Consider the following 18,938-nt stretch of genomic DNA (forward strand, 5'->3'; position numbering starts at 1 on the left):
ACAGCTCACCGTATCAGCACCTGTATTGTCATTCCCTGATTTCTCTCAGCCCTTTTATGTGGCCACTGACGCGTCCAATCTAGGCATTGGCGCAGTGCTTTACCAATTACCAAATGGTCCTGAAGATGGAACCAAAGTCAATTATATTTCTTTTATGACTAGAGCTTTAAAGAACCACGAACGCAACTACCCAGCATATAAGAAAGAACTTTTAGGCATTATCTAAGCTTGCAAAAAGTTTCACTACTACTTATGGGGTCGCAAATTCACCCCTATACACTGATCACAAACCACTCACTTATATTCATGAATAAAAGGAACTTTCTCAGATCTTAGCGGACTGGAGAGAAACCCTTCTCAGCTATGATTTCCAATGCATCTACAGACCTGGATTGCTGAACATTATTCCTGGTGCGCTATCGAGAGCTTTTCCTGATGAATTATGGGCCCGAGAAAATAGTCCGACCCATCCAGAGTCTTCTCAATCAGAGTCTACAAGAGTATCTGCAGTATCAACAAGATGCAGCTTACGTTCCATTGACACAACTGATCCTCCAATAGTTACGCAATCAGCAGATCTTATTCCAAGGATTGAAAGTTTTAATACTTCTTTACCTTATGTGCGCCAGATTCAAGATCAAGAAGTGCAACGAGTGACGCCTACTGATCAGCAAAAGCAACTTTTGAAAGATACACACAGCTTTGGACATCTTGGCATTAATGCTATGGTTGTATCATTGCAGCAGCAAGGGTATAACTGGCCCAAAATGCGTGAAGCCTGCAATCAGTGGATAAGACAATGCTCTGCTTGCCAGCACTATAATATCGTGCGTAAAGGCTATCATCCACTCAAAGCGATACATGCTACTCTACCAGGCGAGCACATAGCCATTGACCTAGCCCAATTTCCTGTCAGTGACGCAGGCAACGAATACGCTCTTCTCGCCGTAGATGTATGCACGAGGTTTGTTTTTATCGAACCAATACCTAATCGGAATGCGGTTACTGTCGCCGCTCGCCTTTTCAAATTATTCTGCTCCATTGGGTTCCCTAAAATTATCCAGAGTGATAATGGGACTGAATTTGTCAACTCTGTTGTCACATCGTTAACTACCAAGCCTAAGATTGATCATAGGCTTACAACGCCTTATCATCCTCGGGCCAATGGATTAGCAGAACGTAATGTCCGTACCCTTAAAGATCTCTTGCAGAAATCTATTCAAGGCGAAATCATTAAATGGGATGACCAGCTTCCTATGGTCCAGTTACAAATGAATACTAGAGCTTCCAGCCTTCATGGCTCGGCGCCTTTTTCGCTGTTTTATGGTCGATCTTTCGCCGGCATATCTGACTTCTAGGCATCGGAATCACGATTGCTATCTGAATCAGAATTGAATGAGCGCTTAAAGTATCTTACTGACCTTGTATTCCCTGCTATTGCAGATAAGAGTACAGCCTCGCAGCAGAAGATGGTGGATAAATTCAACTCAAATCATTTTATAACTGACTTCCCTATTGCCGCTTATTTGATGATCAAAGTCCCCTTGACTAATAGTACATTTGATAATAAGTACATTGGGCCGTTTCAAGTCGTGCGCTGCACTGTTCGTGGTACCTATGTTCTCCGTGACGCGATGAGACAACTACTACCTCGTAATTTTGCTCCTGAACAGCTTAAGCTAGTGGATCGACCACTTGATGCTTCGGATGATGCCGATGATCATTATGAAGTCGAAGCTATCTTGAGTCATGAAACTTCTGAGGGGGGGGAGAGACACTGTACACAGTTAAGTGGTAAGGATATGACGATGAGCACAACTCGCAACTTAGGTACGAAGACTTTGACTCCAAAGCAATGATCAATAAGTACTATAAAAAGCTTAATCAGTAAAACCCTCATATGATTGTCAAAATGGCTAAGAGGAAGCAACCCGCAACAGTTGTAGAGTCAAGGGTTCAGAAAAGACATAAGAACAGAAAGTAGAAGCAAAAACGAATGAAGCTTCACTGAGGTTTTTGTACGCATATCTTAACAAGCATGAACGTTTTCCTCATTTTCCTTCAAAGAATTTATTTATTTATTTAATCAAACAAGAAGGTTTTTATACTTTTCCTTCGATACTAATTATCCTAATAGGAAGATTTTATATAGTTTCCTTCCAAGCTTTGTAAGCACTCGCTCTTACCTGGACGCTCGTCTGGAGGAGTTATGTTGCGATTAGCAGTCATTTATATGGGTTTTTACTATAGCTAAGATTTTTACCCTTTTTATTTAACGAAGATCCCAGGATCATAATAAACACATCTTTCTTTCGTTCTCGTTACTTATTATGATCCTGGCATATTTCACCAAGAAAGCACTGATACAAAAAATTATTGTTCGCGTCTGAACACTTACAATATCAGTAACAGCTTCTTGTTCTTGGAATGAGGTATTAGACATGCTCATAGTGGGATGAATGTAAGGTGAAGAGTGGATGTGCACACTTTCGATTGTGTGGTGAAAACAAGAGAGTTAAAGAGATGAATAGTGTTTGTGTATTTAAATAATACATGTTCTGTCACACTCGGGGGCCAATTTAATCTTTAATCGCATGGCGTCTTGTGCAACAAGAAAAAAAAATTTCTCACACACACAGCATAGCCCAACCTTGAAATAAAGGAACAAATTTATCAATTGTCGCTCCTTTCTTTAACTTGCTTCACTTCATTTTTGCACTCTCCTCTTCCTTTTCTTCCTTTATCCTCTTTTCACTTTTTTCTTATTTCCCCCCAGTTTTGCTCCCTTCACATATCTTCTCCTCTTCCTTTTTCATTTATTCCAAGCTTTCATTCATTGCCTTTCCTTTCCTTTCCTTTCCTTTCCTTTCCTTCCTTTTTTTTTTTTTTTTTTTTTCTTTTCCTCCCTCATCTTCATCTCCACAGCTTACATTGTCACAATTTTGAACCATCCTGCTACTGACTTACCATACTTAACAATTTGATCAAACTTTTCCTGTTTTCTGTCCTCCGTCCATTTACACCCTTGTTTTTAAACAGTTTTGAAACCACAATGGGAAGCTCCAAATCGTCACCACGACAATCACCTCGACATAATCCGTTAGGAGCGAACGAAGGAAGAAGCATCAGTGGATCTAACACCCCCAAGCCAATCGATCTAAAGATTTTTTGCATTATCGAGGGAGAAGCAACTTCTTTTTCTGTAAAGATTCTTTCCAATTGTTCAGTCGATGAACTCAAGCAAGCCATCAAGGCAGCGAAGAAAAATGCGTTTAAGGACTTCGATGCTGACCAGCTCACGCTCTGGAGAACAGTCAACCCCAGGAGAGATAAGGACAATAAAGTAGATCTTGATGGCACCGTTGAAAAGACAGAGCTCGATGACGAGAGGGCACTTCTTTCTGAGCTGGACGAGCTGACCAGCCGAAGGACATATGTTATTGTCAAGCTGCCGCCGCCAGGTATGTATTTAGCTCTTGATGGACTGATGGCTGTTGATATTTTTAATTGACGAAGCTTATTGTCATTCATGACGTCATTGATGTAATTCAAAACAGCTCTTTATGTTTGAGATGTATCATGGCTAAACTATCTAACCAGGGGCGGCTTTGGATTTCTTTATAAAAAGAATTTGAAAAGTCGCCCCATGTTTCGTGCCTATACTCTGACTCTCACTGTCCTCTCGCGAGTCTTTTTACTTGGGCTTATTTCGGCTCCCCACTGCCCTATCGCATACAAGTACTTTTATCAAGGCCCTATCTAACTATCCTCTTGTTTGTTTATTGCGTGGATTTAAACAGCCCCAAGAAGTCCAAAAAGGAGCCTAGAAGACATAGAAGACGGAGGTTCAGAAGGTGAGTTCATCCCGCTCATAGTTTTGATGATTCTTGAGGAAGTTTGTTTATTTCATACTCACGTCAGTCTCGCTATTCTTTTATGCTCAAAGAGCACTTTACAAAGCGCCTTCGCCCCTCGGAATCCCGAGAAGTTTATACTTTAGCCAATGGGCAGACAGTATCTTTACCCAAGTTCATGATAGATATGCTCAATGAGACCAGCCTCCAGCCGGAAAGTCGCTTGAATTTCTCATCACTGAAGGATGTTAAGGTAGGCGAAGAGGTCGAGATAAGAAGCCTTGGTCGTAGCCCAAAGTTCTTTGGATTAGCTAGTCAGAATCTCCTTGTTACCGAGCAGATGATGGAATTATGGGAAGCGATGACCGAGTCTAAGTTTCCGTTTACAAAATGTTTGTCTGGCCCCATGGGAGTCGGGAAGTCCTATATAACCTGGTTTCTTGCCGCTAAGGCATATGCTCACGGCTGGCAAGTTCTTTACATCCCTGATGCAAAGAACTTTTCTGTCTGTAGGGCGGAAGATGACGCATCAGCAATAATTTGTCAGATCTTCCTAGATCTCAATAAGGATATCTTGACTGCAGAAGAACTCTCCATCATGGCAAACCTTGAAAGCAGTGGATCACTTATTTCAACTATTGCTAGGCATATAATATGCTTATTCCAACGAGGACGTCAAAAGACTCTCTTCATCGTCGATGAGCATGGTTCTTTGTTTTATGGTGACAAAGCAGCAACAGATAGGTTTCCTGTCCTGTCTAATCTGGATAGCTTCAACACTTGGTTAACAAATGGTGGTGGAGTATGTGTTGTGTTTACGGGCACTGCGCATGGCAAGTTTGAAAGGACCATCCTCAGGGATCCAGACGAATATCTCGTTTATGTCGAACCTTTATCACAAGATACATTCGAAAAACTATTCAAAATTACCATTGCTCCCTTCGATTTGACATCTCAAAAGAGCCTCATGAGCCGCATGAACGCAATTATCGGGATTATCAACCGAGTGCCACGTGATTTGGTCAGATTCGCCAAATCAATTATGCTCATAAAAGGAGGACAGCTCACGGTGGAACAGATCGACGACGGTTTAGAAGCATACGACAGAAAATGCTTCGATTCCTATTCCAATGAAATATCGGCTCATTTGAACAAGCTCGAAGGAATCTGGAAGGAAATAACTATCCAAGCGCTGACAAAAATGTTCTTACCTGGACGTCAGGGCTCACAACCGGGAACTTTTGGATGGGAGTTCCTTGATACGGGGATGGTTTATCGGTCGACTAACGAGAGAAATGTGCCTGAATACCGTCCCATTAATTACCCTGCACAAAGAGCGATATTGAATTTATACAGAGTCATCCCATTGCCAGATTCTCTTCGAAGTGTACTTGCTTCTGGTAATTTTGATGGGAGCCAATTTCAAGAGGCCCTATTTCGGGAGCTTATTAGAGGATATTCTCATACATTCGAGTCAACAGATCTTGCAGGCGGAAACAAGATGGATACTATTTTCAACATCTCGGGATACGAGCTATTAGGAAAGCCACCAAGGATGCTTGGAACTGTAGAAGAAGATGGCAAAAGGATCCTGATAAACGGAGGCTCGTATGCACGATTCGATTTTATATTGGGCTACATGTTCATCCAAGTGTCGGTTAGTTCGTTCACGGTCCATAACGACCCAAATCGCTCAACATGCATTGACAGGGCATTTTGGAAAAGGAAGACCACAGGCAAGAACCAGATTGAGGAATATTTGGATGTTGCATTTGGTGGTGTTCACCAAGCAACTATGACTGAAGAGCCTGCTGATGACAAGAACGACAATATAACCAGCAATAACAAGGGAAAGAGCAATAGGGGGAGAGGTAACAACCAGAGCGATGGCAAAGGAACCAATAACGGAGTTAAGAAAAGAAAGAAGGGAAATGATGAGGGTAGTGATAACAAGAATGGTGAAGGGAGCAGTAAGAAAAGAAAGACCGTCAAGAAGTTTGCGGTCACAAGAGATGGAAAGCCCTGCAATGACTTTCAAATTGTCTACATCTGTGGTGGAAATAAAGCTGATAAAAATGCAGAGCCTCCTAATCACACAGGCAAAGTCACCGAATATCCTCAAGTCAGACATATATGCTACGATGAACTCAAGTCGAAGTTATTTCGGGCTTAAATGTCGTAGTCACCTAAATCAACTCGAAATTTTGGACAGTCAATAAAAGACTTGTATTATACATCTGCATCACAAAAGGCGCTATTTCAATCGCCATTGCCGATCCACTCAAGTATCCATTCATTCATTCATAGCTATGGGAGCTGTTCTGTTCAAAACTGTGAACCCGTTTCATTGCTCCACCTCGGTGAAATGTTTAGCCGGGGACGACTTTGGATTTCTTTATAAAAAGAATTTGAAAAGTCGCCCCCATGGTCCGTGCGCGCCATAGAGATCCTCGCTCACTTGTTAAGGCGACTGTTCGATGCTTGTTGGTTTTCCAAATCTGCTCTGATTTCACCGCAATCTAGCGGAAATGATTAGCATCCCCTGAATAGCTGCCATCCAAAGGGACTAACTTCGAATGGACAGGATTTACTGTGTTGTTCAAAACAATAAAACTTGACTGAAAGTCTGCTAATCCTCAAACTATGAGGCAAATAATGCCTCTGAACGCTTCAATAGGATTATGGCGAGCTTTTGGGGTGCAGAAAAGACAAGATTGTCTCTTTTGAGCAATGAAGGATATAAGATTTGTTCCTTGGAGGCACACCTTTTTGAAACCACGCTTGTTGCTAGTAAAAACACAAATGGTTCCCGTTTTCCGCATAATTTCAGCGCTTCCACAATCCAAGGGCTGTGATATAGCCATTAATTGCTACATGTTTGTCGAAGTATTGACACATCCCTTGCAAAAGTTCAGATGTATGCTAAGAATATTGTTTAAGGGACGTAGAGTAGTCAATAGCATGTGGCAGTGTTCAGGTGTTTATACAGTATCAAATGGAGTCCGAACAGTCGCCATAGCAAGATGTTGTCTTAGGAGAATCTTTTCGTTGAAATCCAATTCCCTGACGAGGATATCGCGAGTTAAACTCTCGGCTATAGCTCTGTAGTGTTGCTGTTCCATTTCGACTCACTTGAAGTTAGCCATTCTCGTTATGCCTCCTCTTGCATATATCGCATTGCCCAGATTGAGCTCGTCGCAGCTTGTAGGTCCCACACTGGCCATCATAGTGTATTCTGTACAGATTCGTATGCTTGTACTGCGTAAATATTCTATGTACAACAATGAAAATGATAGGCATGGGCAACTGGCAAGGTAATATCATGACTTTAGATGCATATCCAAGTGCTGATGAAATCAACCGTATGTGGTTACGCTAGCGCCTTGGGATCCTGTTGGTACCTGAGGCTTTGTCCACTTTGGGCTGAACATCGGTGATGAAAAACTCTGCATCCATATTGGTGCCATGGGGCACGGATGAAACGCCTGATCGTGCCATTGCGTTTGCAGCTTCCCAGACACCGGATCCCCCTACTCTTGCTATGTACGCCCATGTCAATGTAGTCGCCTAGACTGTCCTTATATTGATCTTGCTTAACCCTTGGAACCTTGAAGTGCCACATGAATTTAGGCACATGCTGGTTGTTGTTCTTAAAGATAGGTTGATATTGTATAACAATGTGTAGTGACGCCTTAGACTTGGGTGATGAACTTAGGACTCGGGATTGATCCTCCGACACTGGGCATTCGGATGCATATTGGATACGTTGCTGAAGGAATTTCTCGAAAACTCGCTGCTCAAGCTGTAGGATCTTTTCTCGATTCTCGACAGGCGGTTTGAGAGAGGTTTGTAAACTCATAAAACGATCTCTTGCTATCGGGAGAAAGGCGAGAATTGTGAAGTAGATTCAAATGTTAGAATAATAGATGTCAATGCAGGTGATGGAAACAAGAGATGATTGGTAAAAATGAGGCTAGTGATTTGGGTGTGTGTGTAGGGCCGATTAGAAAGCGCCATCCCGTTTGTCAAAAGGGTAAGTGGATAGTGATGGCTTCGTTCATAAAGGATGAACGATTGTAAAGAATACTCAATAGATATGGTATTTTCATTACAAGACAAAATTCCTTTCACTTGACTGACATTCGACTCTTTTCTTCATGCTTGAACCTTGGCGATCCTCCTGCATATGCGGTATTGATGTGAGTTTTTATGACACACTGTCCCGCATGTTTTAAATATCTAGGTGTTGCCTTAACATTCTGATCATTGTTGGTAACGAGCTTCTGAATCTTAAGCTTGACGTGTATGTCGCCTGGGGCCATGGAACAGAGGAATGTGATATTGTCACTTTTCTCCGAGGTTTGATCGGTTTCTCTTCAAGCAGGATCCAGTAATATTATCGATTATCTCCTTGAATGATGCTTGCTTGATCGGATGTTCCTCTGATGTGACCTGGAATGGCTTGTCGGGTTCCAACACAAAACTTATGGGTGGAAAGATAGGAATAGACAATAGAAACAACTTGCCACTTGCTTGAGAAGATTCCGATAATGCAGCTGCTGTAGCAATCCGCTTGGTGTGCCCACTTCTCCTTGCTCAGGTTTACTGAATAGTGATATTTTAATTTATCTATTAGTGTAATATTACAAAATTGTGTCTGTGCCATTGTCATAAACAATGGCGAGTAAAAAGAAGTAAAAGAAACGATCGCTACTTTTTCCTTGGTTTCCTATCCCTGCTTGACCTATTGGACTTGTCGTCCTCCGCTTGAGTCGACTCACTTTTTCTTTTATTTGATCCGCTGGCTTTGCTCAACTCTTCCTTATTTTCCATAGCTTGAGCTTTATTGACAATTCTCTTTGATGTCCTCCTTGCCTGTGGTTCTTTGGGCTTGCTTCCTTCTCCCTCATCCTCCACAACTCGAGTCAATTCTGGCTTCTTGAGGGACTCCCTTGCACTTTCAAGGAAGTTCAACAAGCTAGTATTGAGTACATCGTTTCTATTCGTTTGTCTTTGATGACAGGGACCTCTTTGACTTTAGCTACTGAATAATCACCCTGTTCGTGATAAGACAACATGATAAGGCAACGTGATAAGTAAGGCCTAAACAACAGCAACAAGGATATGTCATTCGGGCAAAAGCCGGGTAGAGAGGACGGTGATGAGAGGTGTTCTTTGATGCAATTAAGGCAAGTTGTATTATGGGCATCTGTTGCGATTAGCAGTCATTTATATGGGTTTTTACTGTAGCTAAGATTTTTACCCTTTTTATTTAACGAAGATCCCAGGATCAGAATAAACACATCTTTCTTTCGTTTTCCTCCTGGCATATTTCACTTTTTTTAACGTAGAAAGATAAAACCCTTATTAAGCGGGGATGAGGACCTATTCATACTATTCATATCATCTCAACTATCATTTTCCTCATCATATTTACATATTTATCATACAACCCGCAATTTCTTTCCTTTGCGATTTCTACCACTACGACGAACAGTAGGGTAGGAGAAGGAATGGATTTCTTCAAAAGTTCTATATCAATTTCCAAACTCAGTATCCTCTCATCCTGCTCTTTAACCCGCTTGCAGAGGGCCCTGACAGTGTCCTCAAGACGTTCCTGCGTCGTCTTGCTAATGCGCTGACGACGCCTCGAAGGTTCAGCCTCTTCATCATCGGTCTCACTGCGGCTCCTTCGACCGAGCACAGTCTCAGTGGCACTGGAAGAAACGGCATGAGTGGAAGAACCGATCTCCAAACAAGGGGATCGAGAGATATCCCTCAACCCCTTCTCTAGCATACGCTGGTGTCGATTGTATTGCTCAAAGGCAGGATCAGCATAAGGATCCAAACTGAGTATGGGATCCTTCCTGGGCTTGAGAATCCTCTTACGTCCACGTTCCTCCTCACTTCCACTACTCTCCTCAGCGCCGGTCAGTGAATAATCAAGGGTGACAAGGTTTTCACCCTTCTCCTGAACAGATTGATTTTTGGCCTTATCCTGAGCAGCGGAAGAGGTGGAAAGGGTTTTAGGGGAAACAACGCTGGAAGACGAGTGTTAAGAACTTGTAAAAAGTGTATGTGAAGTGTTGGAAGTGCCAGAGTGTTAAGGTCAAAAAGTTTGAGGAGTGAAATGAGGAATGGAGGAATGAAAAATGACAAATAATTTATAATCACAATCATCCATCCATCACCATCCATTCTCCATTCTCATTCGCCATGAAAAGACGATGGCGTGATCCTCAGCTCTAATGGACCAATGAATGATTGAGATTTTGACATGCGTAAAAAAAAAAAAAAAAAGAGAGAGCTTTACAAATATTTTGCCTGTGCTCGCTCCATTCAAACACTCCAAACACAAAACAAAGCTTATTTGCTCTCAGCGATACTCTTGATATGTTTCTGCACTTTCAATTCAGGAACAGCTCACTTCCACACAGTTGCATTATTGAAATATTTATTTTAAATCAAAAATTATGATGAGTCGAAGAGCTTGACCCCAAGGTGTGATGAGCTTCTAAATATCGTATGCTCTCTAAAAGAGCATTGATAGTCTTTTTCTGCTCGTGAATGGTCTTGTCCAGATCATTAATCCTTTTGTATGCACCTCGGAGATAATGCAAGACTAGCATAAAGTCATTCGCACAATTACAATCTACAACATCCGGCCTAAGTTCAATCGTTCGATCTTGTCCTTTCAAAAATCTATTCTTATTAAGAGGAGAAGAGGAAAACCCAACAGACCCTAAGTCATCCTCACTAGGACACTTTCTCTTTTGTGACCCTCGTGAAGAGCCTAGTGCGTTAGTCTGACAAGACTCTTCAGTAGAAGAACTAATGGCACGTGAATATGATTCCGGCTATGGAGATAAGGAATCAGGCACTCTTATTCTGGCTCTTGATACGTTCCCCTGAAAGATGAGTCCAGTGGGTCGAGCTTTGATATTAGGAGACAGTGATAAAAGAAGACGGTTATTTCTTCGAGTAGGCCTTGACTCTCGAGCTTCTAACTCAGACTGTTGACGTATCGCTGATCTAGTGGTACGTGAACAAACAGAAGTGTTGTTGGTATTTGAAGACATATTGATGTTGCTTTATTGGTGACAACGGGTGCAGTTTGAGCGTATAAAAAAAAAAAAAAAAAAAAAAAAAGAAGACTTGATAGTGATCGTGGTTTAGGAATGAGGAATGGAGAAGCGAGAATGCCTCAAAACGATTCTTCAAGAATGACATTCCCCATTGACATTCCCCATCCAATCCGCATTCACCATGCATGGCATGACCATCAACCAATCACTGATCTTGATTTTGCCAATGTTACTAAGCGTCACACCCTCACAAAACAATTCAAAATGTTTATTTTGGACCAGGAGACAGAGCAATGTGGGGTAATTATGGATTCCTGCAGATCAGAGCGATCTATTGTTAATTTGCCTCAATTTGGAACGTGGTATACAAACCATGCCATCCTGACGCGTTGTGTCTTAACATGGATAGAGATGATGGCACTCGTATATATATGTATAAAAAAATATAAAAAAAAAAAAAAAAAAAAATCGGAACCTTTTTCGAACACACTCAATTCACATCAAGATATCCACAGATTCATCTCACCTTTCTAATTCACCCTCACTCAATCATTTTTTTTAAAAAAAAAAAAAAAAAAAAAAAAAAAAAGAACTCTACTTCAATCAATTCCACTCCCTCTTCCTCTGTCGTTGAAGCTCAAAACCCTACCGTTGCGATGCCCTCGACAATCGAAGTAAACTTGTCTCCCCAAGCCTTATTGAACTTAAACAGTCTCTCCAAGAGGCTGATGCGGAAAGACAGCAATGTATGGACGAAAAAACTCGCCTGCTCGCCAACTACAACAATAACCAAAAATCTAAATTACGACCTCGCTCCCCAGAAGAGCAAGAAGCTCAGCGAGAATTTCACAATCAGCTCAAATCCCTACAAGAAGACTATGACGCGGCTGAAGCCCATTATAAGCTTATCAAAGATCACCTTGAAGCCCAGGAAGCCATCTGCAAGGAACGTCAACGGATTGTCAAGCAACGAGCCGCTTCTTCTCCCAGCGATGTTGATATGCAGGACAGCGGCAGTCTTGATATCGCACCTGATTATGAAATCAAGAAACATGCTGCATTGATCCGAGTTTTCAACTACAAACGGATCCCTGTCCTAGACATAACTACCAAAGAAATCGACTTCTCAAGGGTCCAGCTGGAGAAGAAAGCGAATGCCCCTACGCTTAAATTCCAGTTGGACAATGTACCTGAGAAAGAAATAGCTCTAAAGGTGGCAAGAACTGTTATCGACTTCCTCAAGGCTTTCGAGACGTACTACCATAACTTCCTGACGGACGATCTCTTCGAGGACTTAGCTTGGCGGTACATGGGATTTGCTCTAGAACAGATCCGCTTGGATAACAAGTACAACCGCCTGCTAAAGACAGAAGCTTATGGCGATCGCTCTTGGAAGCAAGTCAAAAGGAGCATCCATTTGGCCCTGAAGCTTGATTTAATTCGATCCTGGATCACTTGCCAAATTACAGACCTTACTGTCTTGCCTCACGAAGATGCCAATACCTTCGCGGACAGAATAGAGTCAATTGTTGAAGCTGGTGGGCCTACAGCCCATGGGCGTGCTCCTTTACGGCAAGGTCATAACGGCGTTGTCCGATGCCGGTCAGGAAAGAGTCTTCGGAGAATTCAAGTCCTTAGACGCTATAAAGGACATTGATCAGTTGTTGGATTTTGTATCAAATTCTAAAAAACCACAATCAAAAGCACCACATCCGCATGACAATTATGCGGATCCCAAACCTAATAGAAATATTGGTTATAGAGGACCTGAACCGGAAGACAACAGAATATCTGTTCTCATAACTATAAATGGCCTATTGCACACGGCTGTACTTGATCCTGGTTCCAACGTATCCTTCATCAATCGAGAAGTAGCCAAAGCCCTCAAAATAAGGACTGCAACCTCGAAAAATACTGTAATTAAATTTGCAGACGACACTACTGATTTTCAAAATGCCGGCACAGTAGATGCTATTACTCTCTCTTGTAATCACCGAACAGTAGAATGCAGAGTCGGTATGATGCCTATGGGCTATTACGACTTCCTTATCGGAATGGATCTATTTTATCGCTTCGGCTTTGGGATCCATGGCATAGCTACAGCTGTTGCTGAAAAGGCAGATGATTTCTTAGATGATGAAAGTAAACCGCCACTTGTGCCCTCCACTATGAAAGACCAAGAGTTAGAAACTGAATTCGTCGAACAGAAGAAGCAGTTCTTATTAGCCATTTATCCCTTCCTTTGCTCCAATAGCCAGATTGGCCCTAAGAGTCACTGCCCATTAGACACTATGCAAGTCCATCTAAAAGTCAGAGATGACTGCGTGATTCAAAGGACGCTCTCTGAGTTCTATGCGCAAGTAGAAATAGACGAAGTCAACACCACCGTGCTACGTACCGAGGCTTGGGAGTGCACCTCAGGGGCAGGTAACCTTCAACCGGACATCCTATTAATGGATAGTGACTCAGCAATGGATACGGCATGTTCGGAAGTGTTCAGAGAAACTCGTATCGTAAATTGTATATGGTATATTAACAAAAAATCTCCGTTCAACTGTGCAGACTGTGCTCGGTGAGAGGGGATTTATTATCTTCAAGAAGCGGTTTGAACAATTGCGCGAGGTCCTAACAGAGGAGGCATTCGATTATCTCTGGAGAGAGTTATTGGTTGAGTATGAAGATGCTGTCAAGATTGCTCCCTATTTGCGAACTCTCCATAACCGACGGTCTCTGCAAACGTATCACTCACATCGCTCGCTACTATATACTATACATTACTCATATTAGTGCCGGCTCTCACGTCGCTACCAATTAGTATAAATAACCAGCACCATCTTTCAACTAACAAAGGCTTTGTTTGCCGACACTACTTTTGGATGATGCAAGAAGACGACAGGTTTACTTACCACATCAAAATGGTCCTAAGCCGATGACTCCAAGAGAACAAGCAGGAAGACATGGCTGTTGATGACATGATCGAAGAAGAGCCGTTCATCAATACATCAATCCGCAAGGTCCTAGACTTCATTGACACTCTACCTGACGAAAGTACGGCGATCCTACAAGATTTTTATCCTCCTTTATCTGTACCTAAATGCAAGCGAAATTACTATTATGATACTGTACGACACAGCATTTCGCCCAATTTTCTAGAGCATTCGTTGCAGCAGGACGTTAGCTAGTATAAATAGACTCACTTTTCTATCTAGTTCTGCAGCATGAATTCCCTGACTAAAAACACGTTTATTATACCCTTAGATCCCCTAGAATACTACTTTGACTTTTGCACTAAATCTAACAGACGATCAAAGAAGCGTTTCGCGGCAGTGATAGGGACATCGAAAGCCATTGCGGAAGATATGGCGGGGGCTTCAGTACAGAACGATGATTTTTGGCAAGGTCATGGTCAGTTTGGACACGATACAAAAAAGTATGAGCACATAAACAAAAGTAGCTGGGCTTACCGCAGATTCTGATGAGGTTGTCAAGACACAGGGTATTGGGATGGCTTGCGACCATATTGCTTGCAGATGCCTGGATGGTCCCCCGGCGTCTACCCTATCATTCTATCAGAGGCCATGTTTGTAATAGTAGGTGCTTTGGAGATTGTTTAGTTTGATAGACAGTCAGTCTACTTCATTAGATGTGAAAAATAACGTGTTGACGTGTGAAAAAAAAAAAAAAAAATAAAAAAAAAAAAAAAAAAAAAGATATGGCTGGGTAAGCTTACAAAGGAGTATGGATAGAAGTGTTGAAGACAGAGAGAGTCATCTTGGAGCGATGACACCTGATAAAGAGCAATGAATGCGAAACTTTTTTTTATTGACATTGCTTTATCTGAGTCCCCACAGCTTCACAGCTCCATCTTCAAGCCTGCGTCGTAACAACTGATAATAGAAAAATAATTAAAATCTTTGGTTAGTCTGTTTACAGATCGGTAAAATACTCGAATACAAAATAAAGAATAACGAATACAAAAGACTGAGCGAGATCAGCCAGCACTCCAACGGTTCTTGTGTAAAAGAACCAGTTTCCTGAAGTACTGCCCGTTAAATGGTTGGTGGCGGACGTCCCACGTGACTAAAATAAACCAAACAGCATTTAAATTTCCGTGTAGCAAAGCCACCCATTGATCAAAATGAAAATGACACTGACACTTGTAACCATAAAAACAAAAGAAATAGGAAACATGAATGCAGACCCCGATCAAGGATATATCTGTACATAATATATACATGCGTTTTTTTTTTTATTTAATATTATTCACAATCTTTAGATGAAGGCTGATTCCTAACATCCTTGATTCTTTGATCTTTTTTTTTTTTGTTTTTTTTTTGTTTTTTAAGCTGTTCCCCACCAGTGCATTAGACAAGCCAAAAGGACAGTGCTACTGAATCCGCTGAGAAGCTTAAACTTTTGAAGATCGCAAGGACGGTTCTCCCACATGGATTCGGACAGGACTGTGGGAACGAGAACACCAAAATACAAGAAGGCACCGAGTTGAGCTGCTTGCGAGACTGTATTAGCTTGGGTCAAATTGAGAAGCAGTCCAACAAACCATGACTATTTTATTCACATTATTACAGAAAAAAAAAATTGTTTCAATTAAAAACAGACGCGTCAGTACAATTTAAAAATTCAATTGATACATTTGGTTTCTGATGACATCATAATACTGCATTAATCTTCTTTTTTTCTTTTGGATATTTACTTTTCCAGCGTTCAATGCGAATTCTTTGAGTAATGATACAGTCATATTGTTTCTTGCGTTCTCACGCATCCAGCTATCATTTCCCTTATCCTAAGGAACAAGAAAAAGAAAAAGAAAAAGAAAAAGAAAAAAAGGAATAAAAAAAAAAAAAAAACTCGTTAGCAATCAAAAAGAAAAAACCTCCAAAAAGTTGGATAATTGGATCTTGAAAACTGATGAGATGCCTTTGTATCTAGATGTGAGGTCATTTGAATGGACCCAATTTCCGTCTTTGTTTTTCCCTTACCTTCGACATGGCATTGCGCCAGACCTGACCAAAGAGAGGTCCATAGATAAATGCACCAGCACACTGATTGTAAATACTACCCAAGACTATTGATGATAATAGAGAAAGGATAAGAAGATAAGAAGCCAAGTCAGTGATCACATTAATTACAATAATAGATCTTTTTTTTTTTTTTTTTTTTTTCCCTCTCTTTACATTTTGACCCGTTGCCTTGTTTGAGGAGGACATTGAAATGACTTTCAAGAGAAACACTTACGGACAGATCCTCCGGCGACATATGGGATATGAATCATCTTTTTTACTTTGTGTATTTAGAGGTTAGATAGTCAGTAATTTTGAAGATTAAAAGGAAATGATGTGTTATAATAGGAATGACAGTAGATAGTAGTGAAAAATGTGAAAAGAGTATAGAAAAAAGAGTTATGAGTGACAGAAAAAGTCTTTACTTGTAGGCTTTGCCCAAATTCTTTTAAAAGCCATTTGCATCACGTGCACGGACGCGACCTTGCAAAAATGCGCATTGCATTCGCCACCAAAAAAAAAAAAAAAAAAAAAAAAAAGATGCATGTTGGAGGATTGCATTTCTCATTCATTTTTAGAAAAAACAGATCAAAAGACCTTTTTCAAAAAAAAAAAAAAAAAAAAATGTCCTTCTTTGCAAAGCGACAAACCGCAAGTTCATCATCAAGTGTAGCTGCGGCAGCAGCAGCAGCAGCCGCTGCTCAAAAACCTTGGATCGAGAAATAGTAAGTTAAAAAAAAAAAAAATTAACATATAAAGTAATTTCTCCAAATGAAGACTTCATTTCACAATTGCGGACAATTGTGTAGTTCGCTTTCTTGGGTTTTGAGACTTGACAACGTTTCTACTGACTTGCGCTTATTTATTCATTCATTTATTTTCTCTTGCTGGTATTGATTTTATTTAGCCGTCCAAAAACTATGGACGATATCAGCTCTCAAGAACAGGCTGTTGCTGTTCTCAAAAAGACAATGGAGTCGCAGAACGTAATGATTTAGTTTGATTTGATTTGATTTGATTTGAGACTCTTAGTCGTACTACTTGAAGCCAGGAAAACATCAGCATAACCCGCTTTATATCGGTTATTATACAAATGACATCAATAGTTGCCTCACTTGTTGTTTTATGGACCACCAGGAACAGGAAAAACCTCGACCATTCTAGCCCTCGCTAGAGATATCTATGGGTAATGATGGTCAATAATATGCTGTCTTTTTTTTTTTTTTTTTTTTTTTTTTTTTTACAAATGATCTATAAACCATCTTTTTAATCATCATTTTGGAGGGAATTGCTTTCCTTTTTCTTTTTCTTTTTCTTTTTCTTTTATAAACATATAGCCCCGAAATGATTGGGTCGCGTGTGTTGGAACTTAATGCCTCTGATGAGCGTGGAATTCAGGTTATTCGTGAGAAGGTCAAGAATTTCGCGCGATCAACTGTCACTCATAACATTGGGTATGTCCCTCAGATGCGGTTTAAATCCTGAAGCGTGCTTGACGTTGTTACGGATGCACTAATGTTTGAATGTCTGCTCGACAAATTTTATATGTTTATATAGCAATCAAACTTGTCCTCCTTACAAGATTATTATTCTGGATGAAGCTGATTCGATGACTTCGGATGCACAATCAGCACTTAGGAGAACGATGGAGACATATTCAAAGCTGACTCGGTTTTGCTTGATCTGCAATTACGTCACACGTATTATCGAACCCCTGGCCTCACGTTGTGCCAAATTCCGATTCAAACCATTAGAGGAAATGCACAGCAAGGAACGGTTGGGGATGATCTGTCAACAGGAGAATGTAAAGATTACACCAGAGGCTACCCTTAGTTTGGTCAGGATTTCGGAAGGAGATTTACGCAAGGCCATTATGTATCTTCAGAGCGCATCACGTTTAGTGGGCAAGGATGGTGAAATCGATATAGATGTCATAGCAGATATCGCAGGTGTAAGTGCTCTTCTCTAGTCTTTTGATTGTCAATATTGCAACGGTTAATGATGACTCTTATATACTGACAAACAACTTTCCACGATATACAATAATGGGAATGAAAAAAAAAAAAAAAAAAAAAAAAAAAAAGACTGTACCTGAATCGATCATTGATAGTCTGGAAGCATGCTGGCGTACCAAGGACTATAGCAAAATTTCACTTGAAGTTCAGAACGTAGTTGCGGATGGACATTCTGCTGCAAAGGTACTGTCTCAACTTCAAGGAAGACTATTGAAGAACGACATGTTGAATTCGATACAGAAGGCCAAGATTGCGGAGGTTTTTGGTGATATGGATAAGGCCCTCTGTGATGGAGCAGACGAGCAGTTGCAGTTGCTGAATATGATGACCCGTGTATCGACAATTGCTGCATAGAATACACCAAGTTTTTTTTTTTTTTTTTATCATTAAGCATAAAAATATACAACAATTTAATAAGTCAAGAAAAAAAAAGTGACGTATTTTCATGCAATTTTTCTCTAGTCGTTCAGGACTCCTTTTTAATTATGACAGAACGTTGGTTTGGCTGTATGCCTTTTTTAATCTTTTTTAAGACGTTCTGGATTCTTTAATAGTTTTTGGGTAAAATATAAACGGACGACCACATCTCTCCTTCTTCTCTATCCCCTTCCTGCTTCTGTTTTACCCCTTGGGTTGCCTTTTTATTTATTCATGCAATATCCTGCAGTGCATGTTGTGCATACTTAGCATACTTAGGGCTTTTTTTTTTTTTTTTTTTTTTTATTCTTTTTCATCCCTTTGCCGAGCTTTGTCGAGACTTGCTACCTATGAGAGAAGCTAACAAGGTGGTTTTGTATTATCAATTGCATCTTTAGTAGTCTGATTAGGAAGATACAAAAAAGAAAAGAACATTCCAACGGATTCCTTTATCAGCTGCCTTTCTAAACGTTCATTATGAGTCTTGATCAAACTAAGAATAAATTAAAAGTGTGGAATGTCATATCGATTGCATAGATTACACAATAC

General features: G+C 40.7%; 5 protein-coding genes across 5 annotated transcripts; 2 read left to right on the forward strand and 3 right to left on the reverse strand.

The window, feature by feature from the left end:
* Positions 1-2,129: 2,129 nt before the first annotated feature.
* BCR41DRAFT_352774 (hypothetical protein) lies at positions 2,130-2,506 on the reverse strand (the record flags this gene model as incomplete). Its single annotated transcript, XM_022024010.1, has 2 exons — positions 2,130-2,265; positions 2,287-2,506. A coding segment is annotated over one exon (195 nt), but the record flags the coding sequence as incomplete, so codon positions are not given.
* Positions 2,507-2,905: 399 nt separating this feature from the next.
* BCR41DRAFT_352776 (hypothetical protein) lies at positions 2,906-6,068 on the forward strand. Its single transcript, XM_022024011.1, has 3 exons — positions 2,906-3,461; positions 3,801-3,854; positions 3,947-6,068. Exons 1-3 carry the CDS (start codon positions 3,053-3,055, stop codon positions 6,025-6,027), a joined length of 2,544 nt encoding a protein of 847 aa, XP_021881974.1. The 5' UTR covers positions 2,906-3,052; the 3' UTR covers positions 6,028-6,068.
* A 1,161-nt stretch (positions 6,069-7,229) lies between these two features.
* BCR41DRAFT_421791 (hypothetical protein) lies at positions 7,230-10,933 on the reverse strand (the record flags this gene model as incomplete). The annotated part of the gene is made up of 6 exons (XM_022030076.1): positions 7,230-7,339; positions 7,389-7,727; positions 8,636-8,832; positions 9,350-9,895; positions 10,350-10,711; positions 10,757-10,933. The coding sequence occupies 6 exons, from the start codon at positions 10,931-10,933 to the stop codon at positions 7,230-7,232; spliced, it is 1,731 nt and encodes a 576-aa protein (XP_021881975.1).
* Positions 10,934-15,264: 4,331 nt separating this feature from the next.
* Positions 15,265-16,360, reverse strand: BCR41DRAFT_352791 (hypothetical protein). The gene is made up of 4 exons (XM_022024012.1): positions 16,193-16,360; positions 15,937-16,022; positions 15,651-15,740; positions 15,265-15,502 (listed from the first exon to the last, which is right to left on the reverse strand). Exons 1-4 carry the CDS (start codon positions 16,227-16,229, stop codon positions 15,281-15,283), a joined length of 435 nt encoding a protein of 144 aa, XP_021881976.1. The 5' UTR covers positions 16,230-16,360; the 3' UTR covers positions 15,265-15,280.
* A 207-nt stretch (positions 16,361-16,567) lies between these two features.
* On the forward strand, positions 16,568-18,334 carry BCR41DRAFT_421795 (P-loop containing nucleoside triphosphate hydrolase protein). The gene is made up of 6 exons (XM_022030077.1): positions 16,568-16,682; positions 16,865-16,943; positions 17,064-17,143; positions 17,295-17,411; positions 17,515-17,908; positions 18,042-18,334. Exons 1-6 carry the CDS (start codon positions 16,582-16,584, stop codon positions 18,324-18,326), a joined length of 1,056 nt encoding a protein of 351 aa, XP_021881977.1. The 5' UTR covers positions 16,568-16,581; the 3' UTR covers positions 18,327-18,334.
* Positions 18,335-18,938: the final 604 nt, after the last annotated feature.

Source organism: Lobosporangium transversale (assembly GCF_002105155.1).
Source record: "Lobosporangium transversale strain NRRL 3116 chromosome Unknown BCR41scaffold_16, whole genome shotgun sequence".
In the NCBI taxonomy this organism is placed as follows: domain Eukaryota; kingdom Fungi; phylum Mortierellomycota; class Mortierellomycetes; order Mortierellales; family Mortierellaceae; genus Lobosporangium; species Lobosporangium transversale.

Bases quoted from the DNA above. Each gene is read 5' to 3' on its own strand.
- BCR41DRAFT_352776 (XM_022024011.1), top strand. From the start codon at position 3,053: ATGGGAAGCTCCAAATCGTCACCACGACAATCACCTCGACATAATCCG. The intron at 3,462-3,800 runs GTATGTATTTAG...GGATTTAAACAG, and splicing joins TGTCAAGCTGCCGCCGCCAG to CCCCAAGAAGTCCAAAAAGG. The intron at 3,855-3,946 runs GTGAGTTCATCC...TTATGCTCAAAG, and splicing joins AGAAGACGGAGGTTCAGAAG to AGCACTTTACAAAGCGCCTT.
- BCR41DRAFT_352791 (XM_022024012.1), bottom strand. From the start codon at position 16,229: ATGATTCATATCCCATATGTCGCCGGAGGATCTGTCC. The intron at 16,023-16,192 runs GTAAGTGTTTCT...TATCATCAATAG, and splicing joins TGTCGCCGGAGGATCTGTCC to TCTTGGGTAGTATTTACAAT. The intron at 15,503-15,650 runs GTAAATATCCAA...TGAATAAAATAG, and splicing joins TCGCATTGAACGCTGGAAAA to TCATGGTTTGTTGGACTGCT.
- BCR41DRAFT_421795 (XM_022030077.1), top strand. From the start codon at position 16,582: ATGTCCTTCTTTGCAAAGCGACAAACCGCAAGTTCATCATCAAGTGTA. The intron at 16,944-17,063 runs GTAATGATTTAG...TGACATCAATAG, and splicing joins AGACAATGGAGTCGCAGAAC to TTGCCTCACTTGTTGTTTTA. The intron at 17,144-17,294 runs GTAATGATGGTC...ATAAACATATAG, and splicing joins CTCGCTAGAGATATCTATGG to CCCCGAAATGATTGGGTCGC.